The sequence below is a fragment of the Anolis carolinensis genome, chromosome 5 (genome assembly GCF_035594765.1).
Source record: "Anolis carolinensis isolate JA03-04 chromosome 5, rAnoCar3.1.pri, whole genome shotgun sequence".
Classification (NCBI taxonomy): Eukaryota; Metazoa; Chordata; class Lepidosauria; order Squamata; family Dactyloidae; genus Anolis; species Anolis carolinensis.
In genome coordinates, this window is record NC_085845.1 from 76,238,872 (window position 1) to 76,266,831 (window position 27,960).

The 27,960-nt window shown below is 40.1% G+C and overlaps 1 protein-coding gene across 4 annotated transcripts; it reads right to left on the minus strand.

Moving 5' to 3' along the window:
- Nucleotides 1-234: 234 nt before the first annotated feature.
- Nucleotides 235-27,960, minus strand: spata18 (spermatogenesis associated 18). 4 transcript variants are annotated; one of them, XM_008117623.3, is made up of 13 exons: nt 27,585-27,958; nt 23,814-23,919; nt 22,429-22,544; nt 19,586-19,704; nt 17,550-17,645; nt 14,760-14,894; nt 14,335-14,572; nt 10,971-11,129; nt 8,644-8,819; nt 6,697-6,820; nt 5,787-5,873; nt 3,853-3,898; nt 235-2,133 (listed from the first exon to the last, which is right to left on the minus strand). In XM_008117623.3, the coding sequence occupies exons 1-13, from the start codon at nt 27,669-27,671 to the stop codon at nt 2,126-2,128; spliced, it is 1,497 nt and encodes a 498-aa protein (XP_008115830.1). In that variant the 5' UTR covers nt 27,672-27,958; the 3' UTR covers nt 235-2,125. The 4 variants fall into 4 exon arrangements, with proteins under 4 accessions (XP_008115830.1, XP_062837666.1, XP_008115829.1 ...); XM_062981596.1 differs by having other exon boundaries at nt 235-2,680; XM_008117622.3 differs by having other exon boundaries at nt 235-3,898.

Consider the following 27,960-nt stretch of genomic DNA (forward strand, 5'->3'; position numbering starts at 1 on the left):
TGCTGTAGTTTGTTACTTGGATTCTGGTGTGGTGCTGGGTGAAAAAGTGTCTCAAGACTAGAGTGCAACAGTTATAACGCTAAAGCTGATTTTAGCAAAAAAATTAAAAGGTCTGGGCTGCTCTTCATCCAAACAGTTGCAAATCAATACTGGAACAACCATTTAATTGGTCCCACATTTTAATTATTTCATTTTGGATCCAAGGTTATCTGATTCACATGACACATGCGTAAATCCAATTCAATCATTTATTTCAAGTAGATGCATACATTTTCCAAAATAGATGCAACTTTGTTGTAAACAGTACCTCACCTAGCTGTAAAATTTGCAACCATAAACAAAATCTCAAAGCACCCTCACACTGATAAAAAAAGTAAACGGGTTTAGAAAGTTGTACATAAATGAAGCCAGAAAAATAAATCATGAGATTCCCCCCTTCCCCACACAAAGTCAAATAATTATATGACAAAAATCAATTAATTCCATCTTGGTTTGTATTAATGAATCAAGGCATTTCCACACTCTACTGAAGCACCAGGTTCAGGATCTGAACAAAAAGACTAGTCATTAGACTAAATATTTGACCAATCTTAAAGCCCTATGTAATAACATAAGCCCACAAAAGGTTGTATCACTTGTGCTGATGAAGAATGGAAAATATATGGAAAAACATATCTCAGAAAAACATACTGATGTCAGCACCAAGGGTTATGGTAAAATAATGGACAGGAGACAAATTTAAGTCATATTCAGACTAGAAATTAATAGAGTGACTAATTTAAGGCCCCTTCTGCACTGCCATATAATTCAGATTATAAATGCAGATAATTCACTGGATGATATGAGTCGAGATAAAGGTAAAGGGAAAAATTTTCCCATGATATGAAGTCTAGTCGTGTTCGACTCTCGGGGTTGGTGCTCATCTCCATTTCTAAGCCAAAGAGCCGCTGTTGTCCGTAGACACCTCCAAGGTTATGTGGCTGGCATGACTGCATGGAGTGCCATTACCTTCCCGCTGGAGCGGTACTTATTGATCTACTTACATTTGCATATTTTCAAACTCCTAGGTTGGTAGAAGCTCACCCTGCTTCCCGGATTCGAACCCAAGACCTTTAAGTCAACAAGTCAGCTGGTTTAACCCACTGCACCACCGTGAGCTGCATATGAGTCTGGGCTGCCATAAAATTCCGGTCAAAACAGATAATCTGGATTTATATGACAGTATAGAAGAGGCCTAAGTCCCATGGATTTGAACTGTTCTACTCTATGACTCAATAAGGATCCAACCCAATACATCAACAGATATACATGAAATCCATATGCTATTTTCATTGCAAGTCAATCAAAGACTGTAATATGATTATCCATTATCTGTGCTTTTGTGAGCGTTTTTATTTTATCCAGTGTTAAACATTTTGGAATCCCATTGATTAAATGGGATTTTATTGTACTCAACTTAGATTGTGCCTATAAAAAGCACCACAAAATGGCATCTATTTTTTAAATAGATGCTAGTTTTATAGCATGTCATAAGGACAGGTTGTTGGCTCCCATGTTAGTGAGGTAGAAATCCATTCTAGGTTTTGGCAAGCTTTCAATGAGCTATCCAATGTGCTCAACCCATTTTGAAGATAGATTTCAGGCCACTAGATAGATCTTCAAAGCCTGGATTAAAATATGTAGTGGATTTCCTGCTCCACTGACATTGGAGCAACCAATCACCACTCCTTGTAATGCTGAAGACATAACTGATTTCGTACGTGAGTGAACATGAAATACAGACTGATGTGGCACTGTATTATCTGTGCCTATATATTTGTGAAAAAAAACTTGCCCTTTGCTCAAAAGACTTATGTAAACATTTTAAAAATCAAATATCATCCTAAAATACATATGTAATTTCTGATTGAATCTCTTACATTCATTTCTTTTTTAAAAAAAAAATTCCAATATTATAAAAACCCATTAAAATAAATCCCAATTCACTCTCCATTTGGAATGGTTCAAAACTGCTGTTCACAATATTTTTAGTGATGTTTGAGGTACTCTCGGAACAGGAGAAGGCACAATAGAAGCCGACTGATCCAGAAGTATACGAGACTCAACAAACTCATATCCAGTTAAGCTAAATTCCTATTGGAGAAAAATAAACATTTCAGTTTGGAACTTTAAAAATCTAACGATGAATTTAAAGCTCTGTGTGCTTCCAGTAAGGTGCAAGACTCATACTTGAGTAGACCTGTATAGAATTGCACTCTTAATTATTTAAGGATCCAGTATAAAGTGTAATAATGGTCACAGAACTGATATTTCCCAGAAAGATATGGCCATTTAATGACTATTATAAAGTGAGTCTCCCTTATCAGAAATGCTTGGGACCAGACATGTTTTGGATTGTGGAATTTTTCCGATTTTGGAACACCTGTATTTCCATGTACATACACAGTGATATATCTTGGAGAAGGGACCCAAGTCTAAAGATGAAATTCACCTGTGATTCACAAGCACCTTAATCACGTAGCCTGAAAATAAGTTTAGACAATATTTTAATAATTCTCTGCATGAAACAATGTTCATGTACACGGGACCATCAGAGATGAAAGATGCCACTATCTCCGCCATCCATGCAGACACTTTTGGAGTATTTCAGAATCAGAATTCTGGATAAGAGTTGCTCAACCTGTATCAATCGTAGAATCATATCACTTAGAATAACAAGATCTTATTCTCTTTCCTGAAACCTATCTAAAACACTGAATATAGCAAGTTTCTCAGCTCCTTGGAGAAGATTCTGAGGGTGCAGAAGTGTATCCAAGGAAATAATAATTACTCGCCTCCCATTCCACAGATGAAAATAGTTTCACATGGCAGAACTGGTCAAAGCCTTCGTGAATATAATCAATCTAAACCAGACTTTATTCCAGATTTTAAAATAATGGCCCAAGTTGCTGAATTTATTTAGAGGATAGGATTCAGACCCCTTTTTTCATGTCAGAAGTGACTTGAGAAACTGTGTCACTTCTGATGTGAGATAATTGGCTATCTGTAAGGACGTTGCCTGGGGGATGCCTGGATGTTTTACCATCCTGTGGAAGGCTTCTCTCATGTCCCTGCATGGGAAGCTAGAGCTGACAGATGGGAGCTCACCCCGCTCCCCGGATTCAAATCGTTGATCTTTTGGCCATCAGTCCTGCCGGCACAAGGGTTTAACCCATTGCGCCATCGTGGGCTCCTTTAAAGTCTGGAATAAAACCCAGAGCAGATTTAGCACACATAGAAGCCACTGCTCACCACAGTTAGTGTCAAAAGGATAGTTTTGGATCCTATCCATTCATTTCAAAATGCTTAGCTTTGTGTTGGATGATGAGTATTAGGCATTATATCCCCAAAGAGAGCTCTCAAGCCCCTTCTACGCTGCCATATAATCCAGATTATCAAAATAGATAATACACATTATCTGCTTTGAACTGGATCATGAGTCTACACTGCCATATAATCCAGTTCAAAGCAGATAATCTGGACTTTATATGGCAGTGTAGAAGGAACCTCAGAGGAACCATTGGCAGATATCATTGTATAGTTGTCTACCTGCAGCAGATATTGAGATAGTAGCCATTTGGATGACCTGAGACCTGGAGATCAAAGAAAACTGGAGACCAAGCATAGATCCAAATCAGAAGCCTTTTAAAGATACTAAAAGAACAAAAACACTCTTACGTTCGTGGAGAATCACTAAGGAACAGTGCTGTTTTGAAGAAAAATAACACTGAATAATCATCGTATTTTCTGTTTACTTGATTATTCGAGCATTTTAAAGCCATGATCGTCTAAGTTCTGAATAGGCCCACTTACTTGGGCTTCCGCTCCTTAACGGGGAAGGGCTGCGGTTTCGAGATCGCTAGAAGACAAAGAATGAAAGGGAAATGAAATAACGTGACTGGCTCATCCTGACTCATTTTGATCGAGAAAGGTCTCCACTTATACATTGGGATTTATACATTCTTTTACATGCATCCACCATCCCAAACAGGATAAGAAAAGGAGAAGGAGGAGAGCTGCATCTTTGCAGGTGAGATGCTCAACTGTACAGTCAGCCCTCTACATTCACTGGGCTTAATGGTACAGGAGAGCCATGGAAGATTTTTTGTAATCTTTTTTATTTACCTGATAGAATAGCTTTTTAGGAATCTCTAAAACAGTGGTTCTGAACCTATGGGTCCCCAGGTGTTTGGCCTATAACTCCCAGAAATCCCAGCCAGTTTACCAGTTGTTAGGATTTCTGGGAGTTGAAGGCCAAAACACCTGGGGACCCATAGATTGAGAACCACTGCTCTAGATCCTACAGTACGACTCTATGAGCAACTTTCACTGCTGATGAACTTACAAATACTTAGTGACATGTTCTCTCTATAAGTCTCTACATCCTTACTGCACAAGTTGGAAGACCTAGAGATCATATTACCATTATCTAATGCTAAATCAGTGGCACATTATACTCAAGTAAATATGGTGATCAGATCAATACATAATCAAATGTGCAAAAGTGAAACCCTCAAACACAGAAGGCCTTTTCTCTCTGTCCTCTCTCACACTTCATTTAACACATCGAAAGAAGTGTATGACCAAGCCACTGGCAGCTAGTGGCTCCAGTGTCAATGAGCCAGTGGCTCTATTCTGGGTTTTAGACTAAACTTTAAGAGAGCCTTAAAACAGATTGGACTCCTCTTCTCTACTGACATGGGAGCCACCAGTTGCCACTGTCTGTTGGGGTTCAGCAGCAAGATGCTGGGGATTCCTAGGAGGAAGAGGTGGATGATGGATTTCCCATTGACGAGTCTGTGTGTGATCAGGGTGATTTGCAAACTCAGATCAAAGAGAAGCACCAGCAGTTGTAGAGGAGACAGGGGGTATTTGGGATTCCCATGGCCGTTTCTTAGCAACCAGGGAAAAGTCAGTTTCTCTTGGAAATCAGCCTTCAAGGCCTTTGGTAGGTGCAGATGGGGAGTTTTCCCATGGTATCAGATTAGGCCTCGGCATGGAGGGAGTCAAGGATAGAGTAATTAGGTGTTCAGAAAGACTCTGTGAGAAGTCCTTGAGACCCAGTTCTCAAAGGTATGGCCCCATGCCTTCCTAGTCAGGCCTGAGCTTAAATTAAGTGGTGTTTACTTAGCATCTCCACAGCAAACAACATCACCACAGATTCAAGTTCCTGATTCAGCTCTCATGCTCATGCGTCTCTTGTCTTTGCCTGTGTTCCTGAAAGAGTTTTGCTTTGGAGAAGTTCATGTTTTCAAGCTTATAGATTTATACCTATGTTCTTGACTTCCTGGATTTCATGTACCTTGCTATTTTGGACTATTGGTCTTTTGTATATATGGACTACTACTATTTCAAAGCACCTTTTCTACTGCTTCTTTGGAAATGCCCCTTTTCCCCTTTTATATAGGCTTTGTAAATAAACTGCTGTAGTTAGTAACTACTAGACTCTGTGTGGTTCTGGGTGATAAGGTGTTCCAAGAGTGCAACACTGTCCACTTCTTTACTAAGCTGATTCTGCTCAGAGTTGTTACTTGTTGTGATGCCCCTATATCTAATGTTTTGTGAGAGTGGACGATTTGGATAAAGTTGGAGGGAGACAGGGGGTATGGTTTGCAGCTATCATTAAAATCTGCCTCCCTGCCTCCACGCATGCTTCTCTTATTTGTCTTAAATGTTAAATGCTGCTTTCAATGTCTGGGTTCATGTCGATCTTGAATCATATTGCAAGTCAGGACATTCTACTTTACCAAGTGTCGGGTGTAGCCAGCACTGCGAGACAGAGGGCTCAGGCTGCGACTGCGGCATCTGCTTCTGCTTCTACTTCTGTGAGACCACTAAAAATATATATATAGAAGATGAGACATGACATTCTTAAACAGAGAGCAATTACTGAAATAACTTTTTCAGAAGACAAGAATGAAATGTGGAAGGGAAGAATACACGAGCTTTAACATGTCCCTATGTTAAGGTCACTGCCCCAAATGTTGGGTGGAGTTTCTTCAAAATGCCAACACCCATGTGAAATGCCGATGTAAAACCAAGTTTAGCAAGGTAGTAGAATAGTTCTCAACCCAATTTGGACATCATGACAAGCCACAGGTTTGGAGGAGTGTACACATACAATCATAGAATCAGTGAGTTGGAAGAGACCTTGTGGGTCATCCAGTCCAACACCCTGCCAAGAAGCAGGAAAATTGTATTCAAAGCACCCCCGACAGATGGCCATCCAGACTCTGCTTAAAAGCCTGAACAGATCTCACAGTGAGGAAGTTCTTCCTCATGTTCAGGTGGAATCTCCTGTAGTATAAAGCCATTGTTCCACGTCCTAGTCTCCAGGACAGCAGAAAAAAAGCTTGCTCCCTCCTCCCTATGACTCCCCCTCACATATTTATTATGGCCATATTTATACATGGCTTCTCTTCTGCAAGCTAAACATGCCCAGCTCTTTGAGGCGGTCCTCACAGCCTAACCACTCTCACTTGCAGAAGGAGCAGATTAAAATAATGGGCCTCTACCACCACCTCCTTTCATCTGAAATCCCCCAAATCTTCTCCTCGGTGAAGGCCTTAGGATGCAATGTGAGTGGTCTGCACTTGGAAGTGACTTAACATATACGCCAAAATGCTGACATCCTTAGCATCTGAGTAAAGCACTTACTAGAGCACCTCTTCTTGTGACTACCTCTCCCTTCACGATGACAGAATCTTCTTCCATGAGAGCAGGCCACACATGGTAGGCCACCAGCGGAGCTGTGAATTCAGAGTCATAGCTGCGGCGGTATCTGGACACATAAGGAGATTTCATTTGCACCTGAGTTGACAGTCTATGTGACACTGATTACTCCCATTGAATCAGGGCCTTTCAATACTATTTCAGCCTCTCTTGCATTTGTCCTGGAGTGGGTCTTATTTTCCCCTTCCTTTCTTTTCTTCCCACCCTTTTCCTTTGATGTGTTATACAATAAGAAGACTCTTTTTCTTCCTCCTGAAACACACTCCTGCATACTGCTAGGAAAACAGGTTTCCAACTTCCTGTGTCTATGGCCTCTTCTAAACTGTCATACAAAATCCAGATTATCTGCTTTGATAACCTGGATAATATGGCAGCGTAGATCCAGCCTATGATTCCCCAAACACAAGCAACTGGCCCAAAGTCATCCACTGAGCTTTGTGAGGAATGAGAATTTCAAAATCTGTTTTTTTTTCTGGTCCAGGGATCCTTTCACACTAAACTAATATAGTGCTATGATTCCACCTTTAACTGCTGCAGCAACATCCTATGGACTCTGGGAGTTGTAGCCTTTGGGAGGCATTCTGCCTGGAAATTCTTAACATCTTTTCCCACGGTAAACTTCGAATTCCAGGAATCCATAGGATGTTGCCATAGTGGCAAAACTGTATCAATATGCTCTAATTGTGTAGTATGTATGGTAATCAAAGTGATGGTCCCTGGACAGTGTTGGTCTCTGAGCAACCGGCTGTTTTTCCTTTGGGAATTTCCAAGGGAAAAAAGCAACATTTGTATTCAATGACCACTAATATAGTCCTGTTTTCTGGAACACTGAGGGGGGAAACCTTGTTGGACTCCAAATATTAGGTATCGTAAGAGGCAATGTGTTATATCAAATTTAATTAACTAAGAGCTGTTCTACACAGCCATATAACTCAAAATATAAGGCAGATGATCCACAATATCTGCTTTGAACTGGGTTATTTGAGTCCACATTGCCATATATGCTGGGCTGTGGCGCAGCTGGCTAGTAACCAGCTCCACTAAATCACTACTGACCAAGAGGTCATGAGTTCGAAGCCCAGGTCGGGTTAAGCCCCTGACCATTAAATAGCCCGGCTTGCTGTTGACCTATGCAGCCCCGAAAGACAGTTGCATCTGTCAAGTAGGGAAATTTAGGTACGCTTTATGCGGGAGGCTAATTTAACTAATTTACAACACCATAAAACTGCCAGCAAAACACAACGAAAGGAATGAGGAAGTACAGCCACTAGTGGATGGTGAAGCAACAGCTCCCCCTGTGGCCGGAATTGTGAAGCTGGAAAAATGTTAAAATGCCTCTGTGTCTGTCTATACTGTATGTTGTTTGTCTGTTGGCATTGAATGTTTGCCATATATGTGTTCATTGTAACCCACCCTGAGTCCCCTTCGGGGTGAGAAGGGCGGAATATAAATACTGTAAATAAATAAATATAACCTGGTTCAAAGCAGATAATGTGGTATTTTATACAGCTGTTTGAAAGGGGCCATAGACCCCTTCTGCACTGCCATATAATCCAGATTAATGTACATAATCTGCTTTGAACTGTCTTATATGAGTCTACACTGCCATATCATCCAGTTCAAAACAGGTAATCTGAATTTTATATGGCAGTGTACAAGGGGCCTTAACCTACTGAAGAATGTTTCAAAATAAACAGATTAAAATAAGGCAGAAAATAATAGTAATAATGGAATTAATAACAAGCAGCATTAATAAGTTCACCATATCTACTGCAGCTCACAATACTGTGTAGTGGCCCATCAAATGTAGTGAAAGATAATAACAGTCATGTCATTCAGATTTACAAGTCTACATGCTTAAACTTCCCTTACTTGTATTCGCTAAAAAGTTCTCCATCTGTACCAAATGAAACATCGAGCGGAGGATCCAAAGTCTGCATGGAAAAGGCTACCCGGCACAACTCCCGTATTAAACTACTGATCATGATAAAATCAACTTCTGGGGGGAAGGAAATCTGAGGATTGGTGTTCATTGCACAGATGACATCCTGAAAGCAAATGCAACATAAAGTGTTATTAGGATGAGGAAACAAACCTAAAGTTATTAACGTGTTTTAAATATGAGAAAAGAAATAAAATTCAAAAGCCAATAAAACACACACATACCTGCATGTGTACATGCAGATACACAAACATAGACACAAACAAGAAAAGGAGCAGAAAGGAGAGAGAAGTGTTATGTGTTTTTTTCCATGTCGGGAGCGACTTGAGAAACTGCAAGTCGCTTTTGGTGTGAGAGAATTGGCCGTCTGTAAGGACATGGCTCAGGGGACGCCCGGGTGCTTGATGTTTTACCATCCTGTGGGACGCTTCTCTCATGTCCCCATATGGAGCTAGAGCTGACAGATGGGAACTCACTTCACTCCCCATATTCGAACCGCCGACCTTTCAGTCAGCAGTCCTGCCAGCACAAGGGTTTATCCCATTACACCACCGGGGGCTCCTGTGTTATGTTAAAACAAGGTAATATCTCCTTTCCAAAACATTTCTATAGAAGTATTCAGAAGCTGGCCTAAAATAATGCTAATGTTAGTGAAGTAATATACATTATGGCCTTTCCCGGTGATTATTTTATCACCAGATTTGCACAGTTTGGGTGTACAGAACCTGATATAAGTTCCCTAGATTATACATCTGGAACAAAATAGCCATATTTTCCTAGCACAATCCAAAACATTTTCTAACCGGGGTAATAATGCCGCAGTTAAAACTATGAAGACAAAATAGAATGCAATGTTCACATCATCGTTTCAAGATGCGGCAAGGTTTATTTATCTGCTTGTTTTCCAAAAGCCTAGATAAAGTTTTTGACAGTTTTATTCTACTAACTTGTTCATGCATAGTAATTATTCCTGATATAATTCGACTTCTTATTTTAATTGGTTTTTATGCTAATATTGTTTAGGCTGCTGGTTTTTGTATTTTCTGCTCATTGTTGCATTGGTTTACATGTAGCCAAGCAGTTTCAGCAGAGATACGTCATAAACATTAGGAGAATCTGGGTTACTATGAGTTTTCCAGAATGTATGGCCATATTCCAGAAGCATTATCTCCTGACATTTCACCCACATCTATGGCAGGCATCCTCAGAGGTTGTTAGGTCTGTTGGAAACTAGGCAAGTGGTCTTTATATATCTGTGGAATAATGTCCAGGGTGGGAGAAAGAACTCTTGTCTGTTGGAGGCAAGTGTGAATGTTGCAATTAACCACCTTGATTAACACTGAATAGACTTGCAGCTTCAAAGCCTGGCTTCTTCCTGCCTGGGGGAATCCTTGGTTGGGAGGTGTTAGCTGGCCCTGATTGTTTCCTGTCCGGAATTCCACTGTTTTCTGAGTGTTGTTCCTTATTTACTTTCCTGATTTTAGAGTTTTTTTTTTAATACTGGTAGCCAGATTTTGTTCATTTTCATGACTTCCTATTTTCTGTTGAAATTGTCCACATGCTTATGGATTTCAATGGCTTCTCTGTGTCTGACATGGTGGTTGGTAGAGTGGTCCAGCATTCCTGTGTTCTCAAATAATATGCTGTGTCCAGGTTGGTTAATAAAGTTAACACCTCTCAACAAAGGATCCCCCAGGCAGGAAGCAGCCAGGCTTTGAAGCTGCAATACTATTCAATGCTAATCAAGGCGCCCAATTGCAACATTCACACTTGCCTCCAACAAACAAGAGTTATTTCTCCCACCCTGGACCTTCCACAGATATATAAACCCCACTTGTCTAGTTTCCAACAGACCTCACAACCTCTGAGGATGCCTGCCATAGATGTGGGTGAAATGTCAGGAGAGAATGCTTCTGGAACATGGCTATACAGCATGGAAAACCTATAGCAACCCAGAGATTCCAGCCATGAAAGACTCTGATAAAACATTAGTAGAATCATCCACACTGCTGGAAAATCAGCTGCTTTTGGGGACACACTGGAGTTAAAGAGCAAAGGGCAATCCTCTTCTCCCAGTTCTATGAGAATGGATAATGCCAATCTAAAGGCCATTCTCCATTTGGATGCTACATAAATCTACTACTGTATAAAGAAATCACAGAGTAGCAAAGCTCCATTAATACACTAACACACACTGTGTTTGAGTGAGTGTGTTTGCACTAAATACAGATGCTGCTCCATTCACATTAAAACTTACATTGACACTGGACTGAACATCATAGAGATCCTCCTGGCGAATGATATAATCCATCACCATGTCTTCGAGTGATTCAGAACCGGAGTAACTCAGGGACAGAGTCTTTCTAACACGCATTTTGAACTGTCTGAATGCCCTCTTTGCAACCTGGAAAGATTCCTACAAATAATTTTTAAAAAGCATGTTAAATATAGTATTCTGGGACAAAGAAACAAATGCCAAGTCATTTAATTATACTATGTAACATGATTTTAGTTCCTAGGTTATAAATGTCATTTCCTAACTGGTTCTATCATTAAAAACATGGAAAAGGTTTATTAAACTGCACAAACTTTATTCTTGTGGGACATCCTGCAGCACATTTTGCTATAGCTTTTCATTGATTCATTGTTCAACACAACTGATTCAATGGATCTGTTCTTGTTGGGTTGGATTGGGCAGACCACAAATTTCTGAACTGGAGGAAATTAATAACGGGAAGGGATAATAACTGGATTACACTATGTAAGATGATTTTTGTTCCTGGGTCATAAATGTCATTTCCTAATTGGTTCTATCATAAAAACATGGGGAAACACTCAGTAGCACATTTTGCTCTAGCTTTTCAATGAATATCTCATCGAGTCTCAACCTGTTCAACATCGTTTGTGGCAGCCACAAAAACAAAGTTTCTTGAGTATAATGTCTTTCAAAGTAAGTACTGCACAATTAAACAGGAAATAACACTTTCAAACTAGGAACAGTATTTTTTTGCACATTTTGTTACATAGTGTTATCAGGCAAAGCTTCAGAAATAGATTCTCTGATACAGCATTTCTTGATTCTAGGAATATAATAACAATTAGTATTTGGAGATTTAAAGTGTTCATCCAAACATCAAGCATAGCTATAATTCAGTAACTTAAGTGTATTTTTTACTTTCTCCTACATGTATATTTTTGATCATTTTGATAAATTCTGATCAAAACTAAACTTAAACAAAATTCTCACACTATCCTAGAACTAGAGCCCTGGCACCCCAGGCCTAAAAAAATTCCCACATCTCTTTGTGATTGTATTTTATTATTATTACTTTACCTCCCTACTTTAAGGTAAAATTTTAAGTATTTATATTATATGAGTTTAGTGGGTTGTGTTGTACATGTTGTTATTATGTTTCAAGTTATTTCCAACTTATGACAAACCTAAGATGCCCCTGGTGGTGCAGTGGGTTAAACCCTTGTGCCGGCAGGACTGATGACCTGAAGGTTGGGTTACTAATTTGAAGGTTGCACCTTCTATCAGCTCCAGTTCCATACGGGGACATGAGAGAAGCCTCCCACGAGGATGGGAAAAACATCAAAACATCCAGGCATCCCCTGGGCAATGTCCTTGCAGACGGCCAATTCTCTTACATCAGAAGCAACTTAAGTTTCTCAAGTTGCTCCTGACATGAAAAAAAAATCCTGTCATGGGATTTTGTGGGGCTTGTGGGCTTCCTGGCTGAGTAGAGAATCCAGACCCAGGCCCAGTCCACAAACAATTACACCACGTTGTCTCTTTTGCATATTACCAAATGCTATTGATATATAACTTACTAAGCACTGATTAAATGAGTTCTTTCTCTTTTTTAAAAGCAACAACACAGTGTTCATAGCTAAATAGTACTTTAAGTTTGATCAGTTAGACCTGGCAATAGGAATGCTAGAGCTAGAAAGTGAAGCTGGAATCCAATCTAGCCCAATAAGAACAGATCCAACAAATCAATTGTGTTGAACAATGAATCAATGCATAGCTCTGGTCTGTTGAGACTAAGGACCTCAATGCAGAAAACAGCGGGGGACAGTGGGAGGCATCGGGCAGCGGGGAAAATCGTGGGGCAGTAGGGCGAATCTGTAGCCTAGTGCCTCACATTACCCTCACCACCATCTTGCTCATCACATGATCCTGCATTGTCTCAATGATTTCTTAATTAAACACAGGGAGTCCCTCAAGTTCAGGTTTCCCTCTCCTACCACGCTTCCTTGATGCAACTGACATGGAGCCTGTTGAAAACAGATATACGTCATGGGATGAGATCTGGCAGGCTCCGTGCCAGCTGCGTTGAGGAAGTGTCCTACGATGGGTAAATAAGATAATGTGATGAGGTCCTAACATTAGGATGTAGGTGTGCATGTGATTTTTTTTTAATTTAAGTGTTTATTTATAACAGTGGTTCTCAACCTATAGTCCCAAAATGTTTTGGCCTTCAACTCCAGAAATCCTAACAGCTGGTAAACTGGCTGGGCCAAAAAGATTGAGAACCGCTGATCTATAAAAAACATTTACATACTGCCTTTGAACACCTCCTACATAAGTGCCCCCAAGGTGGTGTATTATAATAACAGAAAATACAAGAAAGGAAAATGAAACTGTACAAACAAAAGATAGCGCAATTAACAAGACAAATTAAACTCACTGAAAACCTGGCAAAATATATATTGTCTTCATTGCCCACATAAGAAGAAAAAACCACCAGAAGGTATTAAAGATGGTGAGCATTACAATTACTGAGAGCAGAGATGGTTACACTATAAAGCCCAAAATATAGTTATGCTGTTATGGATCTGGTTTAGATTTCCATCTGAGAAGGGCAAAATCTACCTTCAGAAGAAAACAAGAATTACAAATTTGAGAGTAAAAAAGTATGCATGTTCAAAATGTTAGTTTTCATGTTGGTGGATACCAGCTTCAATCTTTATATGTCACCAGAGAATGTAGTTGTCTGCTTTTATAATAATAACAATTATTATTATTATTATCATCATCATCATTATCACTATGTCCACCTAATAGTCAAAGCCAAATTCACATCAATTACACAAAATAATAATAGTAATAATAATAATAATAATAATAATAATTATTATTATTATTATTATTATTATTATATAATTATATGATTATATGCATATGATTGATTCTTATTGAGGTAAGAGGGATTTACAAATGGCTATATTACAAGCCCCCAGTGTTGCAGCGGGTAAAACCACTGAGCTGCTGAACTTGCTGACCGAAAGGTCAGTGGTTCAAATATATGGAGCAGGGTGAGCTCCCGCTGTTAGCCCCACTTTCTCCCAAACTAGCAATTTGAAAACATGCAAATGTGAGTAGATCAATAGTTACTGATCTGGCGGGAAGGTAACGGTGCTCCATGCAGTCATGCTGGCCACATGACTTTGGAGGCGTCTATAGACAATGCCGGCTCTTTGGCTTAGAAATAGAGATGAGCAGCAACCTCCAGAGTCGGACATTACTAGACTTAATGTCAAGGGGAAACCTTTACCTTTACCTATATTACAAGCATGAGTGATATTGGAAAGAAATGGTTTTATTCCACCCCTACCACAGCTGCGATGTAGATGATTCTTTGCACAATCTCCAGATCGTCAATGTAACTCCTCAAGAGAGTTTGAGCATCCAAGCGTTCCTGAGTATAAATATCACTGAAGCGTTCCACAAGGTGAGCGTGACGGGAAGCATTTGAGAGTCTTGCACGGCCAGATGAGAAGCTCTTCATTGGAGGTGGGCTGGGAGATCTACTTCGGGCAGATATTGGGGAAGGTGACCGACTCCGTGCAAGTCTGGAACAGAATTGCCAAATGGTAATAATAATAGAACTTTTTCTTTACTAGAAAGTACTCTTAAGTACCTAGAGCACCTAGAAAATACCTAGAGGGGATATATTTAGTCAAATGCAGGTAACCATGGATATGTATCTGCTTTTATAGAAAAAGGGGCTTCTTAAATTAGACGGGGCAAGAGTCTTACTTGCTTTGCAGAACCGATTTCTGAGCAGCGAGGACAGCAATCTCATCCTTCAGAGTTAGTACCTGCTTCTCATACTCATTCAGTCGCTCCAGGTTGATCAGAGCACACTCTTCTTTTGTTCGAGAAGCCTTTAGACTTAACCACAAAGAATAAATTCAGTCAAATGGGGTGTTCTACCACAATAAGGACATTGCTTAACACGATATTTACAAATATGTACAAAATGGTTAAAAGCTGGTCATTAGAAACCATGCCAAAGTTACCCATGCAGAGCAAAAGGAATGTGAAATGACATTTCTCCTTCACCTATAATTTAAGTTATATTTTATCTGCATTCCACTTGAAGCCCTGCTTGTCTGGTGCTGAATTGTCAAAAGATCACATCTCATGAAGGGGGAGGATTTCTCTCCAAAATGTGTCAGCAATTACATTCATTTCATTCTGCTTTGGATATTTTGTTCTATTTTTGTTGTTGCTGTCTTTACTTCTCAGCCAGAAAAAAAGAAATCAGAAAAAAGCGGTTCACAAATATTTTTTTTGTAATTGTGAGTGCTTCACAAATTTAATATAACATCTTCAGGAAGCATTAAAAGTAGTTTCTGGAGCACTCACATCTAGAAATATACCACCAATGCTCCCTAATCCTAATACTGGCATAGACCAAATAATTAATTACAATTCTGAGACATACTGCAGAAGACATGACTAGTAGTTCATGTTCTACACTTTTGGATTCATAATGTCTCTAATTTCTTAGACAAGAGCACTCACACCCTAAAAACAGCAAAAAAAGAAAGAAACAAAACACCCCACAAAACAGGTGAGATAAAAAATGGGCAGCCTCTACATCAGTGGTTCCCAACCTTTTTCTGACCAGGGATCACTTGACCAAGGACCACTTTGACCAAGGACCACTCTCCAACATTAGTACTAAAAGGGTTACGAATCAGTTTTGGATCAACTTTAGATTTGGTTTGGTTATTTGGGGTGTTGATTCAGAAAATTGCATTGGATAGACCACATCAGCTCTAGTTTCTGATACAGAACATATGTCATTCAGTAGTTCCCATTTGCTCACCCACAGAAAGCCATAGTTAATAATCTAGAGTTGATGTGGTCTATCCAATGCAATTTTCTGAATAAACATACCAAATAACCACAGAAACAGGCCTAAAAATGAAGACACCAAGGCATCCCTACTTCTAGAAACCACATGTAACAGCTCCGCTCAGGGGGAGGGAGGAGGAGGAGAAGCAGCAGTCAGGAGGCTTGTTGTAGTGCCTTTCATGGATTGTTAGCCTCTCCCTTTCTGACATCCACATTGCCTCAGCACTATAAGAGGGTTTTGCTAGACTAGTCACTCTCGTTGCAACAGTGTAGTAATGGTGAGGCCACAGACCATATTTTAGCTCTTGGGGACCACAGATGGTCCACAGACCACAGGTTGGGAACTACTGCACTACACGTTTTTGACTACAGTGCAGCTCTCATTCATCACAGTTAATGTAGCTACTGATGAAGAATCACGTGAGTTGAAGTTTTAAGCATCTGTAGAAGCCGCAAAAATTGAGAATATTTTCTGGAATCTGCAGGACATGCAAAAAACGCATCTCAAGATGTCAAAAGAAAAGCCAGAACCTTTGTGGCCAATGTAATGATGATTTTACGCAATATGGTATTTTGTGATCATGTTGTGTAGTGGCCTGAGTGTTGGCCTACGAAACTGAGACTCCAGGCTTTGAATTTCCGTTCGGCAATGGAAACCCACTGGGTGATTTCAAACAAATCACACACTCTCAGAAGAAGACAAGGGCAAACCCCCTCTGAACAAATTCTGCCAATACAACCCTGTGACAGGTTCAGCACCATAAGTCAGAAATGACTTGAAGGCAGACAACAGCAAGAAATGTGGCTCTTTTTATGATTTGATGTTTAGTGTGTTATTATTTAATTTATGTTAGTCTTATTTTTTGCTGGTTGCACCTTACAGCATTGAATGTTTGCCACTGTATGTTGTTAACCGCCCTGAGTCCCCACTGGGGAGATAGGGCGGGATACAAATAAAATTGTTTATTATTATTATTATTATTATTATTATTATTATTATTATTATTATTGATATAACACACGGAAGAAGGCTCCTCAAGCATGCACAAGCCAGGACATGTCATACTTTTCTACTAATAAACTGTCATCTTTTGGGCATCTTGAGACATATCCCAGATACCAAGTGCAGATTCTAGGTGAACTATAAATCCCAACAACTACAATTCCCAAATGACAAAATCAACCCCCACCCCACCAGTATTCAAATTTGGGCGTATTGGATATTTGTGCCAAATTTGGTCCAGTGAATGAAAATACATCCTGCATATCAGATATTTCCATTACAATTCATAACAGTAGCAAAATTACAGTTATGGAGTAGCAACAAAAATAATGTTATGGTTGGGGGTCACAACAACATGAAGAACTGTATTAAGAGGTCGTGACATTAGGAAGGTTGAGAACCACTGATCTAAATCAATAGGGAATAATAAATGATCAAGAATATGAACAGAACATAAAAAGAAAATTAAATCTGAAACCACGTTTCACAGTCAAGTTACAGCTGGTGACTTCATGTCAGTGAACCCATGCTGAATTTAAAGAAGCTGAAACTATTTGGGATAGAAATAGCGTTTAGTTCAATGGGCAGCTTCTTTAAAGTTTGGACTGAAATTCAAGCAGATTCAGAAGCTCAATAAAATGGAAACCAGCAGCTGCCAACGGTTTATAAACTTTTCTTACTCTGCTTTTAGCTGAACAATTTCATCCTCGGCTGCCAAAATGGTGGTGGCTGACTTGGCCTTTGTGTCCTCAAGAGCCAATTGGGTATCTGCAAGACTGCAAGAGAAAGCAACACCCAGATGCACCCTTTTAATATAAAAGGCATACATTCTGCTCAGAAATTCAAAAAACCAAAATCAATAAAACAAATCGTATTGTTAGTCCCAATTAGAGGAGAGCCATTGAGTTAAAGGGGAGGAACGACCTATGTAAGCAAAGACAAATGACACACCTGTATAGAAAAATGAGAGTAGGAAAACATGTGCCTATATCTAAATATAATAGAAATACAATATTAAAATATAATAATACATACAGTCTCCAAGTTCCGAATTAGATAAGTTCTATAGGTTTGTTTTTAAACTGAATTTATATGTAAGTCAGAACAGGTATATTATTAAATGTAACTCCTGCAAGATATAGATATATATAGATATATATACATGCACATACATACATACATACATACATACACAGATGCATACACACACACTAGCTTGGGAACTGCCGTTGCCCGAGTTATTTGAAAAAGTCATTTTTTTATTTTCCAAATTGCATTAGTTTGTGGGTGAACTCACATCATGCCAGGTTAACTCCCTGAAACTCAATCAGTACTCAGTTTGTCATGTTGGGCAAATTTGCTCTAGATGCATCATTGGTAAGGTTCAGTGTGCTCTCTGGCAGCAGGGTAAACTACAACTCCCACTATGGTAAGTCCATTCTCTCAAATCCCTACTGTAGGTTCATTTGGACATGGGGTTCTGAGTGCCAAGTTTGGTCCAGGTCTATTGTCGGTGGAGTCACAGAGTCTCCGGATGTAGGTGAACTACAACTCCCAAATGACAAGGTCAATTCATCCCAAACCCCTCCAGTATTCAAATTTGGGCATATCGGATATGCATGCCAAGTTTGGTCCAGATCCATCATTGGTTGGATTCACAGTGTTCTCTGACTGTAGGTGAACTACAATTCCAATAAATCAAGGTCAATTCCCCCCAAATTGGTTATGGGCATTCTGTGTGCCAAATTTCGTCCAAGTCCATTGTCAGTGGGGTCACAGTGATGTCTTGATGCAGAGTGAACTACAATTTCCATCATGTTGAGTCAGTTACCTAAAACTCCTATAAATCATGGTGAATTCTCCCCAAACCTCTCTAGTATGTTCAGTTGCTGATCAATTCTTCTGTTTGCTGTGTGCTATAGAGAAGAATAGGAAAAGATTATGGGAGAGGAAGTGGGCGGGGTTATGCAGATTACACACTAATGGGGAGAGTAAGAAACACTGGGATGTCTGTGGTGGAGGAAAAACAGAAAATCTAGGATGAAATTGTCCCCGTCTGAACGCCTTCTCTTGGGTGGTGAACAGTTTGATGTTTGTGGAGGACATTGGCAGGGCTCTTGAACATGTTTACGGCACTCTCTATAATCTGCAATGTCATTGGCGGGAGGGCTATTGGTGTCTCCTGAGTGGTAAGAGTTATAGCTGTTTGCGGAGGCCAGAGCTTGTCTGTGTAGTTAGACACCCCAGCCACATACACACATACATATTTTCACTTTTATTATGTGGATAGATTGATAGATAAGCTTTGGATAGCATGGGAAAGGTAAACACCCCTGTGGTGTTTATTTTGCTGTCTATGCCTCTGTTCAGATTTCACTTCACTTTCTGCCCTGTGATAACTGAATTTTGAAAAATTTGGCTAGTTGTGGAAACAAGGATTGGTGCTAAAGCATCGGTGGAGCCCCCTTTTCCCCATGATAACTCTTTCAAAAGTGATTTTCCCTTTTCGAGGGGTAGATTTCTCTCATTTCCTGTTGTCTCACCCCCATTCTTAAGTATGAGTCAGATGTTTGTAACTTGGCAAATGCCTGTACACTCTCTTGCCAGTAAATTTGCAAATTTTAATAGTAGCATGCATTTTTAAAATAAAAATAACCAAATTAAAGAAAAAAGCAGGAAATGAAAGTAAAGGATGTAAAATAGTTAATAATCCTACTCTTGTTTTACGAGATTGAGTTGCAAACGAGTGGCGTTCAGTTCTTTCTCCAGCTGTTTTATTTCATGGCTCTGAGAAGTGGACAGTTCCCTCAGTGTCCTGTCTTTCTCCAGTGAATCCTATAGTAAAGTATAAATGCAAAATCAATATGGAAAGAAAATAATGTCTTCTTTTTTGAAACAGGAGGAAAAGGGAGAAGGAGAAGGAAAAGTATTCACAGTTCTGTTAGGGTTATTTATAAATGCTGTTGCAAATGTTGTAGGCACCTTACACTGGAGCTACATGAAACTATTGCATTTCTTTAGGAAGAAGGAACCTATGCATAATTTAACTTATAATAGATGTTCTTAACCTTTTTGCTAACTTCAGCCGTCCATGTTGTGCTTCAGTGAATCTGTGGATAAATTTCATGAGGGTTAAACACAAACTATTTTTTTTCTCTTCAGCCTCCTTCCAGTTACTTTGAAAACTATATTTAAATGCATTTTTCCGGGTTGGGGCTGCATTGTGTCATCCAATTTTCGAAAGCGCATGTCATGTCATAGAAAATGGGCCACAGTGACATAATCAGTTAAACCCTTGTGCTGCTGTTGACCTGAAGGTCGGCAGTTCGAATCCGCGGGATGGAGTTAGCCCTAGCTCCCACCCACCTAGCAGTTAGAAAACATGCAAATGTGAGTAGATAAATAAGTACCACTTTTGCAGGAAAAGGCAAAAAGAAGCTCCAAGCCATCATGCTGGCCACATGACCAGGAGGTGATAATGCAGGCTCCTCAGCTTGGAAATGGAGAAAGAGCCAGAGATGAGCACCACTTCCAGAAGTCGGAAATGAAAGGAGAAGCCTTCGCCTTTGTCTGTGTTTGTGTGTCTCATTATATGTGATTGTAATAAGGCATTGAATATTTGCCTGTGTCTGCTTTATATGCTGTAATCTGCTCTGAGTCCCTTTGGGGAGAAGGGTGGAATACAAATCAAGTATTATTATTATAAAAATATTTCTGAAACACATAGAACCTATTAGAGTACACCAAGCAGGCTTTCCAGAGTAAAAACTAAAGACTGTTTGTGTAATTTTATGGCTGTATAGAAGACAGCATTTTGGTAACTGTATGATCAGAAATGCCTCCTGAAATGGCCTTGTGCATACAACCACTGAAGGTATACAAACCCTCTTCAGTCATCTATATGGCAACCCTAACAACTAAGAGTTCATCTATTACAACAGGCCTCTACTGAAAGAGACTGAGACAAAAGAGCAAATTTAACAGCAAGTTATCAACACAATGCTTCACTTTTTAATGCCAGCTTCCTGCTCAAGTTGTTTAATGCTTTACAGCAGACATAGGCCATTTCAGTGAAGAAATATTTTGACATTTTCAGGCTAAGAATCAATTTTATCCTCCTGAGATCCATCACAGAGCCACCACTGTGCAATGCTGAAAATCCCACTTAGTGCAAGCTAGGCTTGTAGAAATCAGCAGGAGAGCGATCCGGTTTTGGTATCCAAATTTTATTGGGTACCCAGATACATTTTCGGGAGCCTCCCGAAAATTGTCTAATGGAAACAATCTGTTTTCGGCTAAGCAGCTGAAAGATTCAGAAAGATCCAGCCCACTGGCGGAATGGGGAACTTAGAAGGCTCCCCTTTCCATTCCTGGGATCCTTTCCTTTCTTCCTTTCAAGGGAGCCTGGGTTTAAGGAATGGAGTTAAGGAAGCATGCACCACATGCTCCCGAATAGAAGTGAAGCTGCAAAAAAAAAAAAAAAAAACATGGCTGCTGAGCCCTTGCCATTATAGCCATCTGTAGATGCTGAAGGGCCAAAGGAAAATGGCTAAAACAAATCTGTGCACAAGTCTAGTGCAAGCTTGCTTTCAAGCACTTTGCTTGCTTTAAATTAGGCCTTGCAAGTATTTTATGGAATTTCACTTCCAAGGCACTTAAAGAAAGCAAAATAACTTTAAATTAGGTTTTCTCAAATTGTGACTTAAATTTCTGTGTGCAATGTACCACTAAATTTCAGTGTCATTATTTTCAGGAGCGCCTTATAAGAAGAGCCTTTGTATCCATATACAACTCACAGGCCTGGTGCTGTGTATTCCTCAAGTAGTACAATTCTAATCCTGCAAGGGGCCACGGTGGTGCAATGGGTTAAATCCTTGTGCTGCTGAACTGCTGACCTAAAATTTGGCAGTTCGGAACCACGGGACGGGGTGAGCTCCTGCAGTTAACCCTAGCTCCTACTTACCTAGCTGTTTAAAAACACGCAAATGTGAATAGATAAATAGGTACGGCTTTGGCAGGAAAAGGCAAAAAGACGCTCCAAGCGTCTTGCCGTCAACACAATCAGGTGTCTACAGACAACGCAGGCTCCTCAGCTTGAAATTGGAGAAGAGCATCACCCCCAAAGCCAGAGATGAGCACCACCTCCAGAGACGGAAATGAAAGGAAAAGCCTTTGCCTTTGTCTGTGTATTTGTTGTCTCATTTCCCAATTAAAATACTATTCTACCAAATGCAAAAAAACAGCCACAGAGATGAACTATGGTAATCTACACAGCAATCATTGTCTTTGATCACCAAATGCAATTATGCACATTATTGTTCTCTTAAGATGTTACACTGATCAAACAAAAAGTCTTCATAACTGTCCCTGTTTGCTTGTAACATTGGATCTTTGGAACATAAAAGATGCTGTAATGTTGCTAATTCCCCGAACATACTCTGGCAACAAAACAAATCTTTATATAATTCTTCAACTTAATTTTCACTTAAGATGTCTCAATGCCAATTCAAAGTTTCAAGAAAACAAAGGCAAAACCTGAAAGGATAAAGTTCATTGTACCTGCAAGCGCGAAGAGTTTGCTTCAAGAGGCCTTCCAGGAGAATAGCTACAAAGACAAGACCCTAGCCATGGCAGGAGCCGAGATTTAATAACTTCCATGCCTGCGTACTGCCCACCTAGATCATAGAGTAAAAAATCGGGGGGGGGGGGGGGAGAGAGAGAAGGAAAGAGTGAGAATCTATATGACGACATTACAATTTATTTATTTATTTATTTGATGTATTTACTACATATTGCTCTTCTCAACTCCGAAGGAGACTCAGGGCGTTCACAGTGTTGGCAACAATTCAATGCCCTCAATTAATACCATGGTCTACAGCAGGGGTCCTCAAACTTTTAAAGCAGAGGGCCGGTCCACAATCCTTGAGACTGTGGAGGGGCCGAATTATCATTAAAAAAAAAAACCCGAACAAATTCCTATGCACACTGCACGTGTCTTATTTGTAGTGCAAAACAACAACAAAAATGAAAGAAAAATACAATATTTAAAAATGAAAACAATTGTAACCAACACAAACCTATCAGGATTTCAATGGGAAGTGTGGGCCTGCTTCTGGCCAATGAGATAGTCAAGTGAATTAGGGTTGTTGTTGTTGTTGTTGTTGTTGTGTGCCTTCAAGTCATTTCAGACTTTGGGCGAGCTTGAGTCTAAAATTATTTATTTATTCATTTACTACATTTATTTACTACATTTATATCCCGCCCTTCTCACCCCGAAGGGGACTCAGAGCAGCTGTATGTACATAAATATATTATATTATTAGCATTGCACAATATTAGCATTATATATTACTATATTGAACTATACCACTATACTGTAATATTATATGTAATATATAACATATAATTAATATTATTATATGGTATTATTATTAGTATTATATTGTATAACATAATATTATTATCAATATTATATGTATATACAATATATTATATTATTTAAAATGATATAAAAATATTATATTATAAAACTGAGGGTGGTGGCCAGGTAAATGACCTTGGAGGGCCACATCCGCCCCCGGGCCTTAGTTTGGGGACCCCTGGTCTACGGTATCGGAGGCCGCTGAGAGGTCCAGTAGAACCACACTTCCCTTGTCGAGCTCTCTGCAGAGATCATCCATTAAGACCAAGGCTGTTTCAGTTCCTTGACCTGGTCTGAAGCCGGACTGTGCCGAATCTAGATAATCCATATCTACCAAGATTCCCTGGAGCTGTGAGGCAACCACATGTTCCACGACTTTGCCCAAGTAGAGGAGATTGGACACTGGCTGAAAGTTATTCAAATTAGTGGGGTCCAGTGATGGTTAGGAGCTAACCATTATCTGGTCTATATTGCAGGGCTTATATGCCATTGACCATACATACAGAACAGGGAACAACCTCACCTTGTTGACATGTTTGATTGAGGATTGTGAAAAGTTGTCCCTGGATCATGGAGTTCAGTTCCATAATTTCACAGCATCGGGTCAGATTCTGATCACATGAGTTAATCTGAAAAATGAGCAATGCTTTTGTTACCCTATATAGGGGGCTGCAGTAGCGAAGTGGATTAAACCGCTAAGCTGCAGAACTTGCTGACCGGAAGGTCAGTGGGTCGAATCTGAAGAACAGAGTGAGCTCCCATTGTTAGGCCCAGCTTCTGCCAACCTAGCAGTTTGAAAACAAGTACATTTGAGTAGATCAATAGGTACCGCTTCAGCAGAAAGATAACTGCACTCTGTGCAGTCATGACGTAGGAGGCATCTACAGACAACGCCAGCTCTTTGACTTAGAAGTGGAGATGAGCACCACATCCTAGAGTCGGACACAACTAGGCTTAACATCAGGAGTAAATATTTACCTACATACAATACACAGACAAAGGTAAATGCTCTTTCATCTCCAGCGTGTGGAGGCGATGCTCAACTCCAGACATGGGGAGGTGCTGTTGTTCCATTTTTCTATGGCAAGGAGCCTGTTGTCCGTAGACATCTCCAATAATGTTTTGCCAGCATGTCTGCATGGGATGTCCTTTTACCTTCCCGCCAAGGTGGCACCTATTGATCTACTCCCATTGCATGCTTCCCAACTGCTAGGTTGGCAGAAGCTAGGGCTAACAGTGGGAGCTCACCCTGACTCGCAACTTCAAACTTCTAACCCTCCAGTAAGCAGATTTCTTGCAGCTAGCGGTTTAATCCACTGCACTACCACAGCCCCTAGAAGATATATAAACATACACACACATATCATGTACACATTGTCTTCTGCTCCTTGGAGATGAAAGAAGATCAAAATGGGAGAAAAGAATACTGAGTGCTGTAGTGTAGACTATGGCCTCTTCTACACTGCCAGAAAAAATTCAGATTAGCTGCTTTGAACTGGATTATATGGCAGTGTAGACTATGAGTAGACTGGTGATTTGAAAGCACATAGACATGTATTGTCCTGCACTTGTTGGAGATGCAAGAAGATCTAAATACAAGAAATGCAAGAATTGAGCAGTCTGTAGCCTATCAAGAGACTGCAAATAGAATATGAATGGAAAACGAGAAAAGCCAACAGAGTCCTGCTATCACCTTGCTGTAACAGATTAACTCTTCAAAAGAAGAAATTACGTTGGTTTTTTTTCAAGAGGTGAGCCTATTCTGACCACCGAAGTTGATCTTAATCTAAACAGTGTTTACAATGACATCCTGTCTGGCAAGAGGAGAGGAATGGAGACCTGAGGAGGCAGGCTTTGCCAAGCCCTGCTGCTCACAACTCTGTATCCAGGTCACTGTGGCAACCACAACACTGCCTGCTTAGCACTGGGAAACCAGCGTCCTTGGTTACTGCTTTCCCAGGGAAATCGCTAAAGTAAAGAAATAGAGCCAAGTAAATAAGGCAGTCCCTGAGTTACAAATATCCAACTTACAAATGACTCATAGTTAAGAACGGGAGTGAGACAACAGGAAGTGAGAGAAATCTACCACTCAGAAGGGAAATTTACTCCTGGAAGAGTGATCATGGGGAAACTAGCCGCTTTGAGTCTCCTTCAGGAGAAATAAAGTAGGGTATAAATAACAACAACAACAACAATAACAATAACATGCATCGCATAGTCCTAGACACCTATTATTATTATTATTATTATTATTATTATTATTATTATTATTATTATTGCATGCACAACAAGATTAGTACACAGCAAACAAGACCACTATGCTGGCTGTTGTATGGGATCACATGTCGGACACTTCCCAAGTGTCTAGGACTATGTGATGGATGTTATTGCTATTATTATTGTTGTTATTATTATTATTTATACCCTACTTTATCTCTCCCGAAGGAGACTCGAAGCAGCTAGTTTCCCCATGATCACTCTTCCAGGAATAAATTTCCATTCCGAGGGGTAGATTTCTTTCACTTCCTGTTGTTTCACTCCCGTTCTTAACTATGAGTCAAAATCCAAGTTTCAATTGTATGACTTACATACAAGTTCTACTCAAGAAGAAACCCGCAGAACTTATCTTGTAGAACTCTCTTGTGTGTATGTATATAAATGTATGTAAGTTGGAACAGGTACTTTTTAAAGTGTAACTCTAACCTATATATGTGTGTATGTGTATGACTTACACACAAGTTCAACTTAAGAACAGACCTACAGAACCTATCTTGTAGAAATACCTTCTCTGTGTGTGTGCATGTGTATGTATACATACAGTGTGCACACAACATACATATAACAGATAAGTTCTACAAGATAGGTTCTGTAGGTTAGTTCTTAAGTTGCATTTGTATGAAAGTTGAAATAGGTACATTTTAAGTGTAACTCCAGTTATATGTGTATGTGTGTGGCTTGAGTTACACTTTAAAATGTACCCCTTCTGACTTTACATACAAATTCAACATTAGAAGAAACCTACAGAACCTATCTTGTAGAAATACCTTGTGTGTGTGTGTGTGTGTGTGTGTGTGTGTGTGTGTATACAGTATTCACACACATACATATACAAGATAGGTTCTGCAAGATAGGTTCTGTAGGTTTGTTCTTAAGTTGCATTTGTATGTTAAGTCAGAAGAGGTACATTTAAAGTGTAACTCCAGCATATATATGTGTGTGTCTGGAGTTACATTTTTAAAATGTACCTGTTCCTTCTTACATAGAAATTCAACATTAGAAGAAACCTACTGAACCTATTAATAATAATATAATATAATAATATTAATTATATATTATATATTAAATGTAATATTACTAATAATATTACCATGTAATGATATAGTACAATATAGTAATTTAATGCTTATATTGTGCTATGCTAATAATATATTGCATGTACATTTGATTTGTAAGCCACTCTGAGTCCCCTCAGGGGTGAGAAGAGCAGGATATAAATGTGGTAAATAAATAATAAATAAATAATAGTTCTTTTAGAACTATATGATGTGTGTATGTATATATGTGTGTGTATATAAGTTGTACTGGCTGCTAGGAATTGTGGGAGTTGAAGTCCAAAACACCTGGAGGGTTGAAGTTTGCCCATGCCTGTGTTCTTAAGCTGTTTCTTTGTTCTTCAGCTGCATTTGTATGTATGTCAGAATAGGTACATTTTAAGTGTAAAGGTAAAGGTTTCCCCTGACGTTAAGTCCAGTCATGTCTGACTCTGGGGGTTGGGGCTCATCTCCATTTCTAAGCCGAAGAGCTGGCGTTGTCCATAGACACCTCCAAGGTCATGTGGCCGGCATGACTGCATGGAGCGCCGTTTAAGTATAACTCCAGTTATATAGGTGTGCGGTTGGAATTACATTTTAAAAATGTACCTGTTGTGATTTACATACAAATTCAACTTACGAACAAAACTACAGAATCTATCTTGGAGGATGCCTGTACAGATGGATCTCCATTGCCCCCAATAATTCTATAGCAGGCATGGGCAAACGTCGGCCCTCCATGTGTTTTGGACTTCAACTCCCACAATTCCTAACAGCCTAGCGGCTGTTAGGAATTGTGGGAGTTGAAGTCCAAAACACATGGAGGGCCGACGTTTGCCCATGCCTGTTCTGTAGTATGGATGTGCTACAGAGCAACAGCCTCTGATTCTGTGGAGAAGTCGAGAAGTGGGCTTTCAATGGCTGTGGGAAGACAAGGCCAACGTGGGGAGGCTGAAATCCCACTCCCTCACTCCCTCACTCACATGATAATCCTGATACCAGCGCTCCAGCTTCTCCTGCAAGACCCTGCACGTCTCGTTGCTGATCATCCTCCGGAGGCTCTCCGCCATGGCCCCCGGTGGCGCTGCGGGGGGAAGGGGGCTCGGGAAGACGGGGGCGACCTGGGCTGGGCTGCCGGGCCACCCGCGAGGGCATGGGTTCGCTCCCCGCGCTGCCAAAGCGGGACACTCACGCTCTGAGCCGCCGTGCCTGGGCCCCCCTCCTGCCTCGCCGTGATTGGAGCGCTTTATACCCGGCGATTGTTGACCAAACTGACGTCGGTGCCAAGGGACGCCTGGAGTTGTGGCAACGCCGGGGAAGGGCGCCTCCTTTCCTCCCTCCGCCCCTCCTGCCAGGGGA

Bases quoted from the DNA above. Each gene is read 5' to 3' on its own strand.
- spata18 (XM_008117622.3), bottom strand. From the start codon at position 27,671: ATGGCGGAGAGCCTCCGGAGGATGATCAGCAACGAGACGTGCAGGGTC. The intron at 23,920-27,584 runs GTGAGTGAGGGA...CTCATTTTTCAG, and splicing joins GCTGGTATCAGGATTATCAT to ATTAACTCATGTGATCAGAA. The intron at 5,874-6,696 runs GTAAGTGCTTTA...ATATATTTTTAG, and splicing joins TCACAAGAAGAGGTGCTCTA to TGGTCTCACAGAAGTAGAAG.